General features: G+C 44.7%; 1 protein-coding gene across 1 annotated transcript; it reads right to left on the bottom strand.

Moving 5' to 3' along the window:
- Positions 1-13907: 13907 nt before the first annotated feature.
- On the bottom strand, positions 13908-17355 carry CCDC184 (coiled-coil domain containing 184). The gene has a single exon (XM_043563778.1). It carries the CDS (start codon positions 15727-15729, stop codon positions 15142-15144), a length of 588 nt encoding a protein of 195 aa, XP_043419713.1. The 5' UTR covers positions 15730-17355; the 3' UTR covers positions 13908-15141.
- Between the last annotated feature and the right edge of the window lie 5006 nt (positions 17356-22361).

Here is a 22361-nt window from a genome sequence, read left to right as displayed (position 1 = left end):
ATGGGTGATGGCATTGAGGAAGGCACTCTTTGGGATGAGCACTGGGTGTAGCGTGTAAGTGATGAAGCACGGGAATCTACTCCAGAAGCCATGAACACACTGTATACACTGTATATTAGCTAGCTTGACAACAAATTATATTAAAAATAAAAATAAAATAAAATAAAAATAAAATAAAATAAAGTAAAATAAAATAAAGTAAAATAAAATAAAGTAAAATAAAATAAAGTAAAATAAAATAAAATAAAATAAAATAAAATAAAATAAAATAAAATAAAATAAAAAGGGATGGCTCCCAGGTCATTGAGAAAGACCTCCCCTGGGTCTGGAAACTAGCAAAAGGCTTTAAAGGAGATTCATATACATTTCAAAAGGGGCACAGAAAGATTGGCAATTACAAGTTTTCTAAAATAAATGCTCTGAGAAAAGGGGCCAGGGGCCTATACTTAAGATGAAACCTGTCTAAAATTGTCAAGCAGAAAGGGAAAGGATAGGGCCTTCGTGGTCACCATGGAGAACAAAAGAAGTGCTTATTCTTCCCCCTAGGATCTCAGCTTCTCCAAGTTTGAGAATTCCTGTCTCAAAGAGGCTTTAAGAGAAACAAACAAAAAGTAAGAAAGGAAAAGAACAGGGTGCTTTTTGCAAAGTTTCCAAGAAATTTCTTGGCTTTACATTTGCCCAACACTGTTGTACGCTGACATTGTAACAAGACACAGTTCTGGTTTTTAAGCTCAAAGTTTAATAGGGCAATATAATATAATATATTAATGGTAATATAAAGAACAAACGTTATAAGGGGCCTATACAAAGTATGTTGGGAGGGCAGATAACAGCAGCTCACATTTATCAAGCACTTATGTTCTAACAGCCCTACATTTGATCTTCACAATACCCTGGAAGTACATTACCTCCATTTTAAGAGGCAAAACTGGGGCTCATAGAGGTTAATTTGTTCAAAATCACACATTTCAAATGGCATTCACATTTAGCCTAAGGATGTAACTGAATAACTGTCCCAAAGAATGGAGCAGGCTTTATACTGAGGAGATGGTATTAGAACTAAGCCTTAAAGAATAAGCAGTGAATTGTAAAGTGGGGTGGGGTGGGGCGGGGAGGCTAGAAGCTGGGGTTGAGTAACTCCAGGTATAACGAACTGCCTGATTCCTTGTTGAAATGCTTTCAACGTGGAAGGTGGAGGGTGAGTATGGCCAGGAATGTTGTAAAATCGGGATGAGCGACCTAAACTGTCTTCTCAAGGGCGAGCACTTTCTCATTCAAGGACCTGGGTTCTGGGAGGTTGGGGTACCAACGGACCTTGCAGGGGCAGGGGCACGGAGGCAGCGCTCCAACGCCAGAGAAGCCGACGCCTTGGTGGTGTCTCCTGCTTCAGCCTCTGCCCCGGTTCCTGAGCCCGGGAGGCACACGAAAAGCCCCCAGCGACTGCGAAAACGCACGTAAATGCAACAACCAGAAATCACTCCGAAATGACCGTCTCGTCCCAGCCCCCTCACTATCCGTATGCAAAACCACTTGTCGCGGGAGGATGCACGACAAGCCTCTAAGGTTACCACAGTTCAGCCCAGGCCCTGAAAACGTGGGGAGGGAACCCAGGAATTCTAGCTCTGGTTCCAGCTCTTCCAGCCTTCAGGATCCCTCCTAAAACCGACGCCATGTTTCCCAATCTAGCATGCCCAAACTACCCAAGAGGCTTTGGGCCCTGACCCGATTGCGGAGGGTAAAGAAGATGGGCGTGGTCAGCACTAAACAAACAAACAAAACAAACCTGCGGCCAATCACCCTTCCCCAACTTCTCGGATCACCGTTATGGCAGCCAATGAGCGTCTTCTTGGCCGCGCTGGGGCGGGATTGCGCTAACCTGAAGACCTCCCGGGAACACGAGCTATTCTGGGAGACTAGGCAGCAGCCGCGCCCCGCGGTAGCTGCGTCTCTGGGGTTTGGAATACCTCCCAGCTGAGTGGAAATGCTGAAATGCCGCTCCCCTTTGGTGGAGGATGGGATGCTCTGGGATGGGATGGGATGGGATGGGGGCGGAGCAAGGCTGGAGGCTGGGCTGAGCATAGATCTTTGCCTATCACGTCGAGTCCTCCTACCTCCTAGCCTAGTCCACCGATCTGTAGCTTCGATATTTTCAGGTGATAGTGAATAATTGTTGGGCTCCTCCTCCCTTCTAGACAACGCCGGTGTCTTCGGAACTTCTTTACCTCCCTTTGCAGTTACTCCAGGAAGCCTTCCTTGACTCCTTCCCCTTTCTGAATTCATTGGACTTTATTTGGGTTCCCTTCATAACCAATGCATTTTCCTAACACTGTACTCTTACTTCTTTACTTCTCTGTCTTCCCCACTGATATATGATTCATTTATGCGTCCTTAGCATAGTACCTGGAGGTGTTGTAGCGCTATTTTCTCAACGTAGCAGAATCCTGATGTTTTAAACCAAAATAGCAAAACTCTTCTAGTAGGAGTGGAGAGGGAGTGTCCAGAGCCTTGAACCCCCCAAGGAAGCCCCTGAGGCATTCATCATTAGTGACTTAAGCTAAATATTCACTTTAATATCTAGAAATATGGCTTACCCAGGACATGAAAATTAAACATGTCTAGATCCTCTATAGGGAACTCTTAAAGTCTTATCTTTTTGGACTTCCAATTTGCACGTTTGTTTTTATTTTCTAGTCTACAGGCCTAGATATCTCTTTGCCTCTGCAGATCAATTCCTGGCCGTCTTTACCCAGCTCTGGGCTTGGGAGGCTGACCTGCATGGAACCAGGTCAACAGATCCCCTGACCCCTGGCTTTCTATTGGGTTCAGCCAATGAGTAGTATAGGCAGAAGATTAGAGGGAAGTAGGAATGTGAGGTTAGGCTATTTAATCCTCTGGCTCTTTCCCTGTGGCATTGTGGCAAGCTCACTTGAGTCCCTTTAGGTAAGATCTCAGCTCTTGTCATTGTAGCCTTCTCTACCTAGTTATCTGTTTCTAAGTGGTGGAACTGCATCTCCCATTACCTCTTCAGGCTTAGCCCCTCTAATACCAGATTTGGGGTACTGTAGCTCCTTTGCAATTTCCCTACAACCTACCCACACCGTTATAAATAAACCTTTATGAAATTCCCCAAACTATCCTAATTTGAATATGCCATCTGGTTTCTGGAGATACCTAATATAAGACCATTCTCTTTTACAGAGGTAATGAAATCAGTTTTTTTCAAATGGAAACATTTTGGAGGCTGTATGATGTAGTACAAAGAGAATGGGCTTTGAAGTTAGAGAAAGCTGAGTTTTATGTCATTCAATTATTCATTTGTTTGGCAAATATTCCACAGTCCTATTGGCCATGGGAGATACTTTAGAGGGTGCTATGGCACTCAGCCCATTCTCCAAGAACCTTCTTCTTCTCCCACTGAGGTGAGCCCTGGCAGTCAAGTTAGTACTATGGAACACCACACCCCATTATCACCACAATCAGTGCAGCAAAGCTAGATTGATTAAGTCCTCTTTCCTAGGAATTTGGAATTGGTATGCAGCAGATATACCCACTTTGGGGCTGGAACAGGCAGATACTCAGATATGGAGCCATTGTCTTCTTCCACGTATGTGAAGAAGCAAAGAAAATTGGCAGGTAGGGAGAATAGATTGAAGTCGGAGGACAGAGAGAAGCAAAGATAGAAAACCATACCTTCAGAGAAAGAGCCTGAGATAATGGTTGCCCTGGTTTCGTCAACCTTGGAGGGCCAATTGCATTTTTGCTCTTGGGTTTTGGAGATAACCTGGCGTCTTTATAATAAACTTTTTTCCCTCAAAATTATTATAGATAGGTTTACATTTCTTGCAACCAAAAAAGTTCTAAGATATCTACCTCATGTGGTTATGGGGATTAAATGAGATGAGGTATTTCAAACATCTAAAATCAGTGTCTCCAAAAATGTATATAGCACCCCATGTGTTCTGAGCATCAAAGGTATCAATTCTTTGTATTTCTTTTTTGGAATAACAAGCCTATTTTGCTGTCAGTATTTTTACAAGTTTTTCCTCATTTCGGCTTTTTCTTCTCTAAGTGCTATTCTGTTCATGGTTTAGTGCTGATAAATTTGTGTTTGTGTTTTCCTGTGTTTTGTTTTGAAGTTTTTGTTCCTTGAAGGATTGACTTCATCATACTCCTCAGTTCATGATACACCATCATTGTGCCTGCAAGGAAAAACCCTCTTGTTTTATGTCTTTATTTCTTTATTCCATCTTTACATTCTATCTCCACTCCCATTCTTCCCCAACAATAGGCAATTTTCTGATGTGTTTAGTGTGTATATTTCTGTTTAAATGTGTTCTTAGAAAATAGTTATTATTTGGTAGGCATGTATTTTTAAATGTATTCCAAAGCTACTGAGTTATAGGTCTCATTCTGTGTCTTACATTTTTCACTAAGCACTGTTTTTCATCTCCATCCATCTTGCCATATGCTAACATTTAATCTGTTCTTTCACACTGATGCCATGGTGTGCATTTGCCATGTTGTACTTCTCCACTACTCCAGTGATGAACACCCACATTGCCCCCAGCTCCACTTCACTACAAATAACTCTGCAATGAACATCCTCTTATTAGCCCCCTTCTGAACTTGTAAAGAATTTGTTTTATGTTACTTAAGAGAGAGATTACAGGGTTATAGGGTATGAATCTATTTAATGTGTCCAAGTAATGCCAGCTTGCTTTCCAGAAGTGGTGAAACCAATCTTGTAGCAGATTTCCACATCCCTGACATCTGTAACTCTCTAGATTTCTAATTTTTGCTGGTGTGATAGGTATAACCTAATATATTATTGTTGGTTCAATGTGCTTTTGATTATTGATGGTTTTGATCAAATTTCTATATGCATATTAGCTTTTTCCTATTTTTTAAATTGCCTATTGATATCTTTTGCACCTTTTTTTTTCTATCTGGTTGCTGTTCATTTGTAGGAGAACCATATCTATTCTAAGGCTATTATATCCTTGTCAGTTTTATTTATTTATTTTTTAATTTTTTTTTCAACGTTTTTTCTTTATTTTTGGGACAGAGAGAGACAGAGCATGAACGGGGGAGGGGCAGAGAGAGAGGGAGACGCAGAATCGGAAACAGGCTCCAGGCTCCGGGCTGTCAGCCCAGAGCCCGATGCGGGGCTCGAACCCACGGACCGCGAGATCGTGACCTGGCTGAAGTCGAACGCTTAACCGACTGCGCCACCCAGGCGCCCCATATCCTTGTCAGTTTTAGACAAAGCAAATAGTTTCTTATTCTGCCATCTACCTATTAGCTTTGTCCATGTTGGCCTTTGTAGAACACAAATCTTTATTTTGTAATCAAATCCCCCAGTTTTTTTGCCTTATACTTTGTGCATTTGAAAGTATTGAAATATATGGACTACTCTCTTAGTTATGCTTACTCTCTGCCTGACATCTCTAAATCTGAGTTCATTGGCAAGGTCCCTGTGATCATTCATTCCAGTCTTCTTCATTGGACTCCAAAGCAATTGTACTGACTAAATTTTATTCTTAAGAGAACGCCATCTTCTTTGAGCGTTTTCCCCGTATAGAGTTGCAGGCTATAAAAATCATACCTTCTAGTTACTTGAAGTCAGGCTTCCAGTAGCCCTGGACTACCTCTTACCTTATTTCCTTGGCTATCAGGAAGAACCAAAATGCAATAGTTACTTTCAATATTTCCTCACCCTCATTTCACCAATCAATTCGATCTTTGTGGGTCAGAATCTGACCCAGAATCATCTTTCCTCTGCCATCTTCTTCCTTCTGAAGGATTCTATTACATTAAATCAACTTCCCCTCACTTCTGGAACTTCTTTGTGCCAGTTTCATAATTTGTTCCTGGGATCTATAATCCAGTTCATCTGTTTTGGTGGAATCTAGCACATTTTTACAATAATATTGCTTCTTTTCCTCTCCTTTACCTTCACCTAAATAATTCATTTCCTGTTTCCACTCTCAAGGATATAAAATCCCATATAAGACTGTCTTCATGATGTAAAGTGCTACTCTTTTATCATTTTCTTTGTTTTTTATTGTATTCCTCCGCTTACTTTCTTATGTCTCTTTCCTTCTTCCATTCCCTACACTTTTTCTTCCTCTTTTCCTTTCTGAATTTTATAAATGCTAAGAGCAGGGGCTGACTTTCTGTAGATCACAGCAAAGAAGCTGCTTATGTTCCCACGTATATGTGGTGTGTATCACATGACTGCCAATTCCTTTCCAGCTGCACATCAGATCCCAATTGTTTATTTGGAACAATGTACCGCACCTTTTCTCACTGCCGTGTCCCAGACATGAGTCCTACCCTACCAAGTTTCTTTATATCTGTGAGAATTTATTTTTCTCATTGTACGAAATCTCAAGTTCTATTTGTATATTACCTGTACTTTGTGCACGGGTGTAGAAGCCATAAGTATTTTTCCCCAACCTCTTTCTACTTACTTTTTCCAGAGAAGTATGAGATGCCAGCTCAGCTACTGCTTTTCTTCCAATGTTGTACTTGATGTCCTCTGTAGTATAAATTTTTGTGGGTTTTCTCAGCATTTCTTTACTTTTGTCCTCTCCATTTTACCTTGTTTCCCCCACCCCTTGGCCCCCATCACACACATACACACCATTTCCATTTTAAAATTGAGGTACCCTTAATTCAGTTGACAACGCTCAAAGAAAACGGATTTTCCCTTCAATATTCTGTGAAGTACTCTCTCCCAATTCGAGAGCACACCATTCCCTTATCATTAGACTATGAGAAACTTAAGGGCAGAGACCATGACTTCTTAGAGTCTGCCCCAGTGCCTACCACCTTCCATGATACATAGTAGGCAGTTGGTAAATACTTGTTGGCAAATTGACTCAGTCATGGTTTCCTTCTTGGGTGTCTTTTTCCTTCATGCTTATAAGAATTATTCACCTGCTCTAAAGGAATGTTGACTTGCCCTTTTTATTATTGAAGCTGAACCACCAGTTCGTATATTATAACTACTAATAGCAGAGATGGGGCACGTGGGTGGCTCAGTCAGTTGAGAATCCTACTTCAGCTTAGGTCATGATCTTGTGGTTCATGGGTTAGAGCCTGCTTCAGATTCTTTGTTTCCATCTCTCTCTGTCCCTCCCCCCCTCAAAAAACAAATAAACATTAAAAAAGAACTACTTGTAGCAGAGAAATGTGCAGTACCATTTAATGGGTTAAAAAAACAACACTGATCTATATAATTTAGACAGAGTTCTGGTTCTGATATTGTCATTAACTATGCAACCTTGGGTATGTCATATCATCTATTTCTTTAGTTATATGCAATGGCATCATATATTCACTGAAGGAGACTACACTTTTTTATAAAGTGCTTGGAGTAGAATAAGGTAAATTTCTCTCATCCAGGCACTAAATGGGAGAGAAACTATTTTTCTCAAAATAAGAGAAAGAATTTGCTTGTTACTCTGGAGCAGGCAGGAGGAAGAGGAGAGTAAAGGAAGGATAGGGTAGAGGAACCTGTGAAAGGCATAAACTCCTCAATGGGAACTCTCCTTGTGATCACTTCTCCCTCATCTTTTTTTATTCAAGTCTACAGTAAAAATTTTTCAGTGCCTAGTAAGGTTATATTTGTTATTGAAACCAGTGAAAGGGCTGTTTTATGTGTCCCAGAGCTGACAAGAAGTCAAACTGAGGCAGCTTGCGTGGACTCAGGATTGTGGATGCAGAAAGAAGCAAAAGGAAAATAAACCATAAGATGCTACAGGCATGTATGGAATCCTGTGGAATTCCCAGATTTTGGCATTTGAATTTGGACCAAATTTAATCAGATCTCTAAGGGACATAGCAGCCTCTTCAGACATCTGAGTTATACATAAAATGGTTATATTGGGGTGCCTGGGTGGCTCAGTCAGTTGATCATCCAACCCTTGATTTTGGCTCAGGTCATGATCCCAGCATCATGGGAATGAGCCCCACGTTGGGCTCCATGCTGAGCATGGACTTAAGACTCTCTCTTTCTCTCTCTCTCACCCTCTCTCTCCCTCCACCCCTCTCCCCTGCTCATGTTTGTGCTCGCTCTCTCTTTCTCTAAAATAAAATAAAAATAACACATAAATAAATAAAATGGCTATATGATCATCACTAAGATTTCTTTTAGCAGTAACACTTTTGAAGATTCTAAGAGATGGGGACATATTTTTTTTATTACCAGTTCTAAAATTCTGTATTTTTTTTAATTCTATATTTAAGGCTCAAACATTTATTTCTGATTATAAGGAAGTTCCCATGCTACTGATTTCATCAATTCCAAATATACTTCCCACTCCCCCATTTTAACACTTCTGAAATGGGATGTGTCTCATAATCAGTAATCAATGTCAGCTTACAATTACTGTTGGCCAAGCAGCAGTCATGACATTGTTGTCATTGCCTACACATGCCTGGGCCTAGTTGTTATTCTAGGTGGTATGACTGGAAATCTACAACCCCTTGATGTTTCAGTTAAATGACCATTCAAGGACCATTTGAAGGAATATTAGTTCTGGCTGTTTTCTGAAAATATTCCTTGAACACTTTCTGGCAAGATCAAAAAGTTCCAGCTTTAAAACTTGCAGAATAGATTTTTTTGGCCTGGAATAAATTGCCAGAGACAATAGGGAAGCTCTCTTTTTAAGAAATGCTGCTTCGCTAACACTCAAAATGACCCAGAGAATATAATGTTTGGAAAAATAACAGACATCAACAACCTTGAGTCAAAAGTGATTCAGAAGTGTCAGACTCAATATGAAGAAATTATAAGAATACCATAATGACTTTAAATTATATTTGTGTGCTTTGGAGTGATACAAAAAAACCCGTCTCTTTCTAAATAAGTCTTTCTAAACTTTTTAAACGAATAAAATTTTTAAATAAAATTGATAAAGCATAGTGAAAGTTTAATTGGCAGTGTTTTTTTTCTTTCTTAATGGCACCTAAAATAATTATGTGTCACAATTGATGATGCCTTAAAGTCAATAACATATGGTAAATACTTAAGAGAATATAAAAATTAGAAAGAAGTTCCAGCCCTCAAGATATTCATAATCTGGAAGGGGGAATAACAAGCACATAAATAACAGAAGTGAGTAAATAAACAATAGAAGTAAGGAAAATATAATAATTATCCCCAAAAGAAGTACCAACAAAAAGATTTGGATATTCATGAGGTGCCTGGGTGGCTCAGTCAGTTAAGCTTCTGACTTCAACTCAGGTCATGATCTCACGGTTTGTGGGTTCAAGCCCTGAGTCCAGCTCTGTTCTGACAGCTTGGAGCCTGGAGCCTGCTTGGGATTCTGTGTCTCCCTCTCTCTCTGCTCCCCTGCTCATGCTCTGTCTGCCTCTCTCTCTCAAAAAAAAAAATAAATAAACATTTTTAAAAGTTTAAAATAAAAGATTTAGATATTTAAAGGAGGAAGAGATCACATTAGGAAAGACTCCATGAAGGAAGTAGCATTTGAGAAGGACCTCAAAGAACTGGTAGGATTCCAACTGGCAGAGACACAATGGAGCAGGAAGAGTAAAGAGAATGAGCAAAGAATCAGATGTGGGAAAGTGGGAATTTCTGGGGAATGGCAAATAACTTATTTTGACTACAGGGTTTGTTTAACCTTTCCGTTTTATAGGTCTCTTTAAGAATTGGACGAAAGCAATGAATTGAATTCCTAGAAATAAAAGCACAAATTAATAATCAAAAAGTTTTACATACCCCTTCTGGGGACTTAACCATTTGCAGGTAGCATAAGAGAGAGAAGAGGGAAAAGCAGCCTTCCCAGACCCCATGAGAAGCTGGTACAGGTGACCAAGGCTGCAGAAATCCCTTTTCTAGAGGAGAGATTTGCATCTGACTGCACTTGGGAAGAATGACTAAGAGAAATGGAGTCAAGGGTCAGGAGGGACTCGTCCAGTCTACTCATCCAAAGATTAAAAGAACTGGGATACCCTTGGGAATCATTTCTAGCTGACTGGATGATACAGACTTCCAAAGATGGAATGATGGCTAGAAAGCGTACCTGGGAAATAAATGTATGGGTTAAAAAAAAGTATGCCAGGGCCTTATCCAAGGGGACCTTGACTCCCTACAACCACTGGATTTTATACTTAATTCAAGAAGTAATAGGGACATGATGTAGATTTCTGAGGAGGATAAATGTTTAGAGCTGTGGTTTAGGAAGACTTACCTTCAGGATTATAGGTATGTGAGAGGCCAGGGGAGACCAGTTAGGAGTTTATTGCAGTTGGTTTTTATATTGTTCAAATACATTCTATTTATTCAGCTTCCCCTGCCACCCACTATTTGGCAAAGAGCCAGGCCTTTAGTAAGCATTTGGTAGGGCTTGCTGAATTGAAAGTCATAAATTCAGAGGGTCTCCTTGTAATGTCCCTATTCCTCGCCAGGTGGCACCATGACAGCATTATTTACAGAGCCGACTTCCTTCCACAAGCACAGTGCTTCCAAGCGGAGAGGCTGTGCTTCTGTGAGGGAATTTACCTTCTGGGGACAATCTAGAAGTTGGGGGGAAGTGGTAGTTGGGATAAAAGATTCAAGAATACTCCTTTTGTACTTCTATATAATTGCTTACTGTCACAGAGTATTTTGGCTGAATTTCTATCCCTAGGCATGTACCTGTGGAAAGGTGCCTAGGAAAACCTGCCTTTGCAAAGATGCCGTTTTCTGTCTTGCGAGAAGTATAAAATTGAGTATATTGGGGAAAGAACTGTTTCTTAGTTCTGGGAAAACTTCTAAGTGAGCCATTTCATTACACATATCAAGCAGAGACCATAGTCTGTGGTAACACATAAAAATGCATATTTATGTTGGAGGCCATTTTGCATCTCTTATAAAAATAAGTATTGGAGTGCCTCGGTGGCTCAGTCAATTAAGCATCCAAGTTGATTTCAGCTCAGGTCATGATCTCCCAGTTCGTGGGATCGAGTCCAGCATCAGGTTTTGCACTGACAGTGCAGAGCCTGCTTGGGATTCCCTCTCTCCCTCTCTCTCTGCCCCTCCTCCGCTCACATGTCCATGCTCTCTCGTGCTTGCTCTCTCTTAAAACAAATCAACACTTTAAAATAACAATAATTATTATTATTTCTCTAGAACAGAGTTTAGTTGTACCAGGCTCAAGTTGTACCTTATTTCTATGAAATTGTAGGTCTTTTCATTTTGAGATTAAGAACTAACTCTGAGAGATTTCCCTTAGAAATCAATATCCGCAGCAACAGAGTTATGGTGAGTTACATGCAGTGCCATGTTAGGCCCCAACATAAAGTGCAGCACAAAGCTTTGGGGGGACAGGGTGCATCTCCTCACCTTTACACATCAGCAGTGCTCTGGCAAACTCCCAAGTATGAGAAGACTTGGAAATAATGGGAGACAGGATTCTTAGCACATTTTAATGTGTGTTGATATAATTTGAACTTGTTGCATAGGTGGTGAATAATCAGATTTATGTGAAGATTTCAATTCAAAGTAGGAAATACTCTGGAGGTCCCAGGAGGCAAAGGTGCAATACAGTACCAGTTCGGCAGGGTAATTTCTTCTTTGGTATTTTTCAAGTTAAAAAGCCTCATTATTCTTTAGCTCAGTGATTCTTTTTTACTTAATTCTTACCTTTAAGAATTACATTGAAGCAACAGATCTCTCTAAGGAATGTTGATACTTACAGAATTTTGCATTCAATTTCAAGAAGCTGTGTCCCGGCGACGTTCAACAGGGACCCTGTCCATGAGTCCCAGGTTAGGAATCTCACCTGAAACTCACTCATCAGGAGCATCCCAAAGGAGAAATGCAAGAGGAGGATAGGGACTAGGGAGAAATAAGATGATGGGGGAACAACTGTGCTAACCGCCCCCCCCCCAGGAGATGCTGGTGCAGGTGACTTTAAAAAGCTGAAGGACTGTTTTTTTCTGGGGAGATTTTAATCTGGACTTGGGAGGAATAGCTGGAGAACTTTTAGGAGGCCCAGGGCTAAGGGACTTATGACACGTTTAGGACAGTGGGCATAGGAAGGAGAACTGAAATGGAGCCAAACGGTAAAGAGCTCAACCAGACCTATAGAGCCTAATGGGCTAAACTGCTTGTGATTCCTGTCAGACTCTGCAGAATCTGAGCCACAGGACACAGGAAAGAGACACAAGAATGAAGCCATGTCGGGGAATACCCGGGAGCATTGGCTCCTTCCTCTCAAGAAGCAGGTTCAGAAGGCCATCTTCTCAGTGCCATCATTATGTTATCGTCCACTAGACTCTGATGAGAGCCACTAACCAAAACTTGAACTTCCATTTCTTATTCTGAGAAGATGACAAGAGACCAAACCTAATGCTATTTCCTTTTCAGGACTCTGAGACTCTTGACTGGGGAAATAAGGGGCCTGAAGATCTAAATAACAGAGCAATTAACACAGCAGTTCCAATTTAGGGTTCTTTAAGTCAGAAGACCTGGGTTTAAGTCCTCGTTCTTTAAAGCCAGCTAAGCTAAGCCAAGCACTAGCTGTGTGACCTTGAGAAAGTCTTGGCGTCTGTTTCTGAAACTGTTAAGTGAGACTAAAAATAGTGCTTACTTCTTGTTGGAGATAAAAGGGAACAGTGTCTGGCACACTGTGAATGCTCAGTAAGTGACAGATGTTATTGTGATTGGTGTTGAATGCTGGAACTATAACAGGAAACTGTCTCCCAGCCTTTGGGGATAGTTCCCCACCAATATGCTTCAGCTACCCTCTCTAGGGCCCCAGCACACATTCCCCAACCACTGAACAACCCACAGCTTCCTCTGGTTACCCTATGTATACAGGGCTGGCCCCGAAAATCTTTTTGGCCTGTAACTGCGTGACATTTATGATGAGGCCCATATCACCTCGGGAATCTCATCATACGCCTTTATTTGATTCTCCTGAAAGTTAAAGAGTTCATTAGACAGGGAAGGATTATATAAAAAGAGAGCTTCTAGCACCTTCTCAAGGTAGTTTTGTTTTCCCAGAGGAGCCAGTCACTACCATCCCCATCCCAAGAAAACTATAAAAAAAAACTAACATTTGCACAAGAATTTCTACAGGTCTAACAACTTCTTGTCCCCATTTTACACACGCAGAAATTAAGTCTCAAGCAGTAAACCAAGTCTCAAACAGTCATTCAGTGTTGGAACTGAGATTCAAACCCAGATCTGTGATTCAAGTGCTCTTTCAACCTCTCCACAGCAACCAGTAGCAAGAACACACACACACACACACACACACACACACACACACACACACAGCATTCCAACTCATTCTTCTCCCAAATTTGTTTGGGACAGCCTTGGGAAATTCCATTGCCCAAGGGAGCAGACAATAGCTGATGTCAGTCTAAGCTCCACGGGGAATACCTTACCAGCGGTCTCCAGTAGAGGCCTGAGGCAGTTATTTGTGGTTTCTTTTGTGATGTGTCACTCTACTCCCAGAGATCCCGGGCAATCCCTCCCAAACAATACCCACAATACCCCATCCCTAACCCTCCCATGGAACAGGTGTCATGCCTGCCATTCCAGGACTCAGATTTGGAAGTCATCTCCCAGGGACCAGGTGCTTCACTGAAAAGAAGTCACTTGCACACCTGGAGTTCAGCTACTAAAAACTGCTGTTAGTTTGGGAGTCTCAACACATACCCTCTCCTTCTCCCCTGTCCAGCTTGAGTTCAAGGTCCAGGATGGAAGGGAAACTAGGTTGAGTTGGCAGTGCGTGTCCTGACCAGTGCAGGGTCAGTCAACTCCTTGGAACCGGAGGTAAGGAGAGAGGAGGGAAGGCATGGCTTGTGCAGACCCAACTAAACCCTGGTCCATGTAACGGGCCCAGAAGCCCCACCCTGACATCCCCCTAGTACCAGTCAGCAAGGAGGGGAGATGACGCCTCTTTATTAAGGTTAACACCAAGGAAAGCATTGAGAAGGAATATACAGTGGAGGAGAAAGGGCACACAAAGTCACTACTCGAGGAGGTGGAAGGGAGGCACATCAGTTAAGAACCTCAGGACAGCCACATGCTCCATGCCCTGGTTGTGAGGGAAAAGAGGAAAGGAGAGGGGAAAGCGCCATGATAGCCTGGGGCTCACGGAAGGGTCTGAAGCCCCCTGAACCTAACACCAGAGCCACAAGCCCTGCCCCTCAGGGCTCACACACTACTGCACAAGTCGACATACGTAACACACACAAGACATTATGGAGGCAACACCGAGAGGCAGCGGGCAGGGACAAATTGACAGGAAAAGGAACTGAAGTTAAGCAGGTGTAGCCAGGAGAGAGACAGTTTTTGGCTGCAGCCTCCAAGAGTCCCTCAAACGTCCCCTAAATCTGGGCTGCTGCTGAGCACCCCCAAGTCTCTGCCTGTGTACTGGGCTCTTTGTTCTCTAAGCCCCAGTGAGTGGATAAAGCAATCCCAGATGAAGTCAGTGACAAGGCAGGATCCGCTCTGCATGCAAAAATCCTAGAGGTTGAGCTATTATGTCTTCATGCACATTCATAGCCAGCTCCTCCCAGCCCAGGGGCCCTTGGAACCCCATTCACTTAGATGCCTAGGGCTGCAGTTCCCTCCTCAAGCTTCCTTTACCAATCAGCAGCCGCAGAGATCTGTGAGGGGGAGAGGCTTCTGCAGAGCGCTGAATATCTTGGATTTCAGCAGAAGGGTAAATTTTCTGTTGCCAGAACAGAATACCCCCAATTCCTTAGTTTCTAGGTAAATCGTTAAGAGATTATTTGCCATAGTCCTAGATAAGTCCTTTTTCAGAATAGAAAAAGCAGAATTTTATTTACACAATTCAGGGGTTCTCCTGTTGGCCGGGGAGGGGGAATGGGCAGGGTAGGGGGTGGAAGGGAGTCCAGAGATGGGCGCTTCCTCTCCCGGAACCTCACCTTTCCGCAGTTTGCTACGTCTCCCTCGGTTGGGCAGAAGGGATTCTTGACGCTCCCAAAGTCCTTCACCCTATAAATCCTTCCTCGAGGGAGTCTCTCTGCCTGACCCACATGAGCAGCGGTCGGAGTGAAGCATGCTGCACCGCACCGTTCAGTCCCCTCGCGTCATGCACTCGGAAACCCAAAGCCAGCCCGGGAAAGTAGTGCCCCCTCGGAGTCCCCTCACAGAGAGGCCTCGCCCTCCAGCTGCAGCAGGGTAATGTCGGGCAGATCGAGGGGCTCCACAAGTGGCCCGTCCCCCCCAAGGAGACCAGCACAGGGGCTCTCGGGGCGCTCACAGTGACTAGTGGGTGTGGCGGAGCTGGGCATCTCCTTCTCCTCTTCTTCATCGTCGTCCTCGTCCTCGGGATCGCGACCCAGCAAACCGCTGTCCCCGATCCCAGGCGAAGGGGTCTCCGGCTCTTGGCGGGCACCCGGGAAGCTCCCCTTGCCGCCGACCACGCCCAGACCGCCCTGGCGGGGCGCCGTGGTCATAATCTGGCACATGGAGACGATGGCCCGCTGGTTGGCGCACACGTCGTCCGAGAGCACCTGGATGTGCGAGGCCTGCTCGTCCAGGGCCCCCCGCATGGCCCTCACGTCCTCAAACAGGGCCTGCAGCTGGGCCTTCAGGTGCTCCATCAGTTCCTTCATGCCGCCGTTGTACTCCCCGGAGATCACGTCCCCCACGGCCGGCACGGTGGACACCTCCAGAGGTGCCGGCATGTCGCCGCCGTCCTTGGTCATGATCTCCAGCAGACCGTCCTCCATTGAATGGCAGAAGCGGGCGGTGGCGGCTCTGGGTCCGGTCCAGCCCGGCCTCCGGGGTTGGGGGGTGAGGTGGGGGAGAGGGGCGGGGAAGGGGGAGAGGTCCCCGGAGGGGCGGGGAGGAACCGAGGGCAGAGGAGGCTCCCGAGAGGGCGGGGAGCCGACGTGAGGAGACGAGTCCCGGGCGGAGGGCGCGGGCAGGATCGGGGGAGGCCGGAAAGAGCCGGCGGGACGAGGACCCGGCGAGAGTCCCGGGCCGGCGACTCTCCGGCTTGCCCCGGGGCGAAAGCGCCCAGACCTGCCTCGCCTCCCGAACTGCGCCCGTGTCAGCGCCGCTCTCCCGGCGCCACGAGCTGCGAGGACCCGCGGGTTCTCTGGGTCACAGAAGCGCTCGCGGAGGGGCCCGGGCGGAGGCCAGCAGCGGGTACCGCTCGGGAATACCCCCGGCCATTAACGGGCAGCGCCCGCGAGTGTGCTTGGAGTGGCAGGGGCGGGTCTCCCGGCCTCGCCGCGGATGCTCCCCTGTTTCCAAGGCGACGCACGGCACGTAAATGACGTGTGTCTCCATGGCAACCAGGAAGTAGGGAAGAAAAGGAAGGATGGTTGCGAAGCTGCAGTGGGGCTCGGGAGTCGGAACGGGCGGGTGGGGCAGGAGGGGAGGGGACGCCGCAGTGGCCTCCGCTGAGTGGAGAGAGCGTGTGGCTGCGATGTTTGATCGGGCAGCATGAGAGAGCAGTTTGCTGCATGAACCCCCAGGTCGGGGAGACATCGTCCCTCCCCCCGTCTGGGTGCTAGACCCTGAGCGCGACCGCCTTGGAAGGATTTTCACCCACCCGCAATCCTTTCTCAGAGGACGGCGCCAGAGCCGGGTCCTGCTTCTGTGTCCTCCAGCCGTCCGCAGGAGAGCAGAGAGGGTGGAGAGGCCGACGCTGGTCCCAGACTGGAACTGGGGCGCCGCGGCGCCCCGGCGGTGCAGAGGGTGGGGAGGGCACTACGCAGGGTGTCTGTCGCCTTTCCCTCCGGCTCCTGCAGTGAATCAGCCCTCGCCGCGTGGTTAGCACAGAAGCTAAGAAAGGGTGGGATTCCCTCCCGTCTGAGATGAGCCCCAGCCGTTCCTACGGCACTGGGAGTTTCTGCAGGATGGTGGGGCAAAGTACTTAAGTTTTGAGAACGAAAGCTTCATAAGGGCAGAGATTTTGTGTCTCCGCGCCCTCAACCGCGGAGTCCCCAGCACCGAAAATAGTGCCTGGCACGTAGTAAGTAAATGCTCTCTGTGTATGTTGAACGAATATTTTAACAAGAACCACCATGCCCCCGTTCCCTCATCCAGAACTCCGCAACCCACACAGAGTTGAGTTTAGGAGACCTGAATTCAATTTTGTTTCTGCCATTTAATTCAGAAGCCTTGGATAAATAATTTTCCTGATCTGTTAGGGCATTGGACTGGGTAATCTAGATTATTCCTAACTCCGAATAACATTCTGCATCAGCTCACAGGTAAAAGGGTAAACTGTTGGCTGTGTGTGGAAGGGATGGGTAAGGACATGGGGGGATGGGTGTGAAGGCAGTTTCCCCTCCGCAGGCCCAGTGGCCACGTACAGACACCCACTGAGTGTCTCAACCTTTGTGACAACTCCTTTCCCTATTGGAGAGGTGGAGTGGGGAAGGGGGGGTGGGTAAGAAAGAAAATGTGAATTTAATATATTTACAGATGACTTGAGATTGAGAAGCAAAAGCACCTGGTCAGCAGCATACTAACTAGTAAATGACCCTAGTAAATTGGAGACGCCAAGTGGCCGGAAACTAAAAATGAATTTCAGGAGAAGAAATAAATCTAAGGAGGAGAAACAAACTGTATCACTTCAAGATGGGGAAGAGCTAGGTACAGCTGAGTGTTTTGCACACTAGTAGTTCAGCCTTAGCAAACGTGTTACCTTTGGGTTTCCCTGGTAAGGGAGAGTGGGGCTGACCCAAAGAAACTTTCCCAGCGCTAAAGAACCGTTTGGCTTATGCCTGTTTCACTATTAAAATAGAAATAAGTGGGGAAATAACCTAAAAGTAGAATATTTAACCTAAGGCATTGCCGATATAATCAAGTACTTAACAGCCTTTAGAAATTTGTTTTCCCAAAACAACTATATGAACAAATCAAAACCCCTACGGTGTGATATTTCCTAAAATAAATGATGCAGTCCTATTTGCTTGCTCATTCCTTTGTCCATTCCCCAAACTTGCGGCTCTCTCACCTTGGTTATTACTTCTGCCTCCACCCTGTTCCCCATGGGTTATTCCTAAAGCTTAGGAGACGACAGAAATATTTGGCTTTCCTAAGCACAGCCAAAGTGGACTAGTATTTACCAGAAAAAAAAAGACTTTTACCAGAAAAACTATAGGAAAACTAGAAACAGAGACAACACACACACACACACACACACACACACACACACACATACACACACACACACACACAGCTGAGCTTCTACAGCATAAGCTTCTAATCATAAGATAGCAAGCATATTCTCAGGCATACAGGTTCAACCCCACTGTTCATCCTTTCCTGGAGAGTTCTGCTATAGCCAGAAAAGACATGAATTTCAGGTTTTTTTGCCAGGGTCTGTGACTTCACATTCTTGACCAGCACTTCACGTGGTTGATTTCATCTTGCCAGCTTTCTCACCTTTCAGGTGGGTCCCTGCCTTCTACCTGTAAAGAGTAACCCTGTCCCTAGTATAGGACCTCCCATCTTAGCTTTAATCTTACATTAAACATAGTCCGCATATAGTGAGAGCTGGGTTATGTCATCATACAGGGCTTCTTGCCACTATTGTTGAGGATACCATGTATGTTAAGGCTTTCAAGCATAAGATTACATCATGCTGCCCAGAGATGTTAGCATGAAGTCTGCTGAGAGTACAGGGGGTCTGAGCCTAGAGGGAGGGGAAATTATTGGAGAAGCACAAAAGAACATGGGAGACAGGTGCAGAGATCAAGGGGTGTGACTGATCCAGTCAAGTTCCAGGTCAGACATTTGAGAGCCAAGGGTAGGCGGGAAGTTGGGGAGTGGACTAGTAGCAGAACTTGAAAATGTAAGGAAGAGACAATCGGTGCATCAGATTCAGAACCAGATCATTTTAGGAATTGTGTGTAAAAATGGGACTACGGAAAATGGGAGAAGGGTCTAGCCTCTGAAAAATAAGAGAGAGAGATGCAGAGAGTGAAGGAACCTCAGTCAACTGGCCGGGTTTCAGGGCTGGGACCTCTGGACACCAGTGCCCTAGGGTTTGTTGAGTGGGTCCATTCCCATGCAAAAGAGGGCTGAATGGGTACTCTGGCCATGTCATTAGAGTATTCACACATATCATGTATGCCACATAGCAAAAAAATAATAATAATAATAACCCCTTATGCTTCCTGTCTTTCTCTTACCTTCCAGAAACCACCTTAGTTGTTCTATTCCTTCATCCCAGTCTCATGAGCCAGTGGAGTGAAGAGATTCCATGGAGCATAGATACAGGTCTCCATCAGGTACACCTAGTTCCAAACATCACAGCCTCACTAGAATGGTAATTGTCAGTAGTCTCTGCCATTTTCCTCTAACTGGCATCCAGTTTATTTCCAGTTTCTCTTTTATATAGCTGGTATACTTTTTGCACTGTAACTCCAACAGCCATGATGAAGATGCTCACTTGACCCAGATCTAGAGTGATGATCAAAATCAAAGTAGAACTGACTGCTATATCTTAGGTCCATGATCCCAGACAGTACTCCCCAGATGGAAGTCTTACAGCATTGAGTTGTCTTATGGCATCTCAGCATGATGTCACATTCAAAAGAAACACATCCAATAGCCAAAAAGAATTAAAAAGCAATTTATATTAGTCTCTGGGACTTTATTATAGTTTTTTATTCTTTATTTATTATTTATTATAGTTTATTATAGTCTCTGGGAAAACTCTAAAGGAATTTGCATTCCCAGCACAGAGCAAAAGATCTTCAACTTTTCTTCCCTCCTTCTCTATTCATCTTGTACATCGTGACATAGCTGTAGCTGCCATCCCCTCTCCTTTCTCTACAGACACCCCCAAACTTTATCTCAAGCCTGGCCTTTGTTTTCTCATTCCCCTGCTTACTTCACTTCTTGGATGTATTCTTCTTCTCTTCTGCAGGAAGGAACTCCTGGTCCTTGTTTCAACTCCTTTGATTTTTGTTCTCCATTCTGCACCATTCTCAGTGACAGGGGTCTCCTTCCTAGGGGGCAAGAAAGACTGAGAACACCCATTGTTGTGAGTTTGGTCTCTTACCAAACTCTGCCTGGTGTTACAGACAGCCTGTTTTGCTCATTTCCTTTACTCTTGTACAGAGAAATGGGCATGGTAGTTTGCAAGGACCCTGAGCTAGTATGAGCCTCCAGCTTGGAGAGGCTCAACCATCCACACTCTCAAGAACTCCATTGTCACAGACATGACCATGAGGTTAGACACACACATACACGCACCTATGCACCCACACCCTCACTTAAGTCTGAGCAAGACTTTCAGTGGCTTGCTCTATGCCCTTGAACTATTTTTAGGAGTCTTAAAAAGACCATTCCCCCTACATTTCTTTCTCTTCCATGTCAGCTTTACTCAAAGCAAGAATTCCAGGGGACCTTCCAACTTCTTGTGCAGTCCAAATTTCCACTACAAATAACCCGTCATTCCAATTAAACTTGTTGTGCTGGTGTTCACCCTGTCTCCCCTTTCTGCATTACCCACTGCAACAGCTTCTTTGTGGCAACACCAGCAGAGGCTTATTTCTTCTCTCAGTATATTATGTCCAATAATTTATCATGTGCCACTCTGGCAGGACTAGTTCCAGTCCAAGTGTTGCTGGGTAGTTGGCCACAGACTGGCATTTGGAGCTCTGGGGCCACCCATGATGCCTGGTACAGGGCCTCATGCACCCTCCATCATTTCCATGTGTTTTCTGCACCCAGAAAGTTGCCAACAGCTCAGGGACTGGTTTGGCCCCAAGTCAGAATCCTCAACAGGCACTGATGATGCTTTACCACCCGAGAACACTCATAAATTTTTGGTGCCATAGGACAATTTTGCTTGACAAATTGCCTCTCCCAGAGTATCGGTCCAATTTGGAGGAAACTCTGTCTAAGCATCTGGGCAGGGTATGGACTCTGGTATGTCTGCCCTTCCATTTAAAGGAATGTATAGAAATATAGTGTTCCTCTATACTGACTTATGCAGACTTCCCAGCCTCTTCCCGCCTGTTGTATCCTGAGCAAGTCTGTAGTATTCTATTGTAGACAACTCATACAAAATATTGTGGTCTCACTCTTACTGTTACATCTAGTTATGCTCTCTCTCCATGCCTCTCAGAGACCCTAAAATAGTATCAGAGGTAGCTTCTACCACTTCCTTTTTGCTATGAGGTAGTATCCCAAGGATAAGCAAGGCATTGCCAACTGCATTCTAGCAGCGACTGTGAGGGTGCACTATGCTTCCATTCCATTGCACACATGTGGGGACCACACTACTATTCATGATGATGTCACACACTGGATCCCCAAAAGGTGACCCACATCCTCAAAGTACTGCAACAGTGCGGGATCTTAGACAGAAGTGAAGAGAAGGGTCCTCTCCCCACCTTTTCCACCCAGCCCCTCAAGCCACTGTTTTAAAAAGTCTTACGTGAAAACAGCTCCATCTTCTATGGTCAACCATAAGTTTCACGGTTTACAGGCCCAATGCCTGCTTTGTTTTCTTTAAGGTGCAAGGATCCCCTTCACTCCAGAACTCTCCAGTCCTTTCATTTTGCTTTACTTTGCTCCATAGCAGTTAACATCCATCATACTGTATTTTACCTGTTTGTTTGTTTGTTTATTGCCTTTCCACGAGGGAGTGAGCTCCACTGGGGCAGAGGTTTGGCTTTGTTCGCTGTGATATCTCCGACACCTAGAATAGTGCCTGGCATGTGTGCTGAGCTCAAGAAATACTTGTCAAATAGATTAATGAATGAAGGCTGAATCCACATCTAGGAAAAGAAACATCTCCCTTAAGGACATGTAGCCCGCAGAGCTCCAACTCTGGCTTATCTTCGAGAGCAGCATCGTTTTTTGTTTGTTTGTTTGTTTGTTTGTTTGTTTGTTTTGGTTTCAACCATTTACTTTCATTATTTGTAGCTTATGTTCAACCAATTAAATGGCCCTGTTAGTGACTTATTTCTTTGAACAAAGATACTTATTATCAGATACATAGAAGTAGCCACTTCCTGCAAAACAAGCGTTTGTGGCTTTGAAATGAGAAATATCACCTGCCTACCCACTTGAACCCCCAGTGGTATATTCTACCACTCTCTCCATCTCTCAAAAATAATGGGACCAAGTTTTGGTCGGAACTCAAGGTCGGAGGACTGCATGCTCTCTCCTCCCCTCAATGTTGTTTGAGAATGGGATGATGCCAAGCAGTGTATCCCCATCCTGTATGTCAAGGAGAGCTCCTGATTTATACTCTTAATCTACTGGAGACAGGCTCCAAAAAAGTACCAAGCTACTGGTTATAAGATTGATAGCTAACTGAGAGGGGTGTTATAAACAGAAGGGTTGCTGTGCTTTAAAAACTAGTGTTTCTCTTCTGTTTGAG

Source organism: Prionailurus bengalensis, chromosome B4 (assembly GCF_016509475.1).
Source record: "Prionailurus bengalensis isolate Pbe53 chromosome B4, Fcat_Pben_1.1_paternal_pri, whole genome shotgun sequence".
NCBI classification, from domain to species: domain Eukaryota; kingdom Metazoa; phylum Chordata; class Mammalia; order Carnivora; family Felidae; genus Prionailurus; species Prionailurus bengalensis.
Note: the sequence above shows the minus strand (reverse complement) of the source record. Positions and strands in the feature narration are given on the sequence as shown.

Bases quoted from the DNA above. Each gene is read 5' to 3' on its own strand.
- CCDC184 (XM_043563778.1), bottom strand. From the start codon at position 15,729: ATGGAGGACGGTCTGCTGGAGATCATGACCAAGGACGGCGGCGACATG.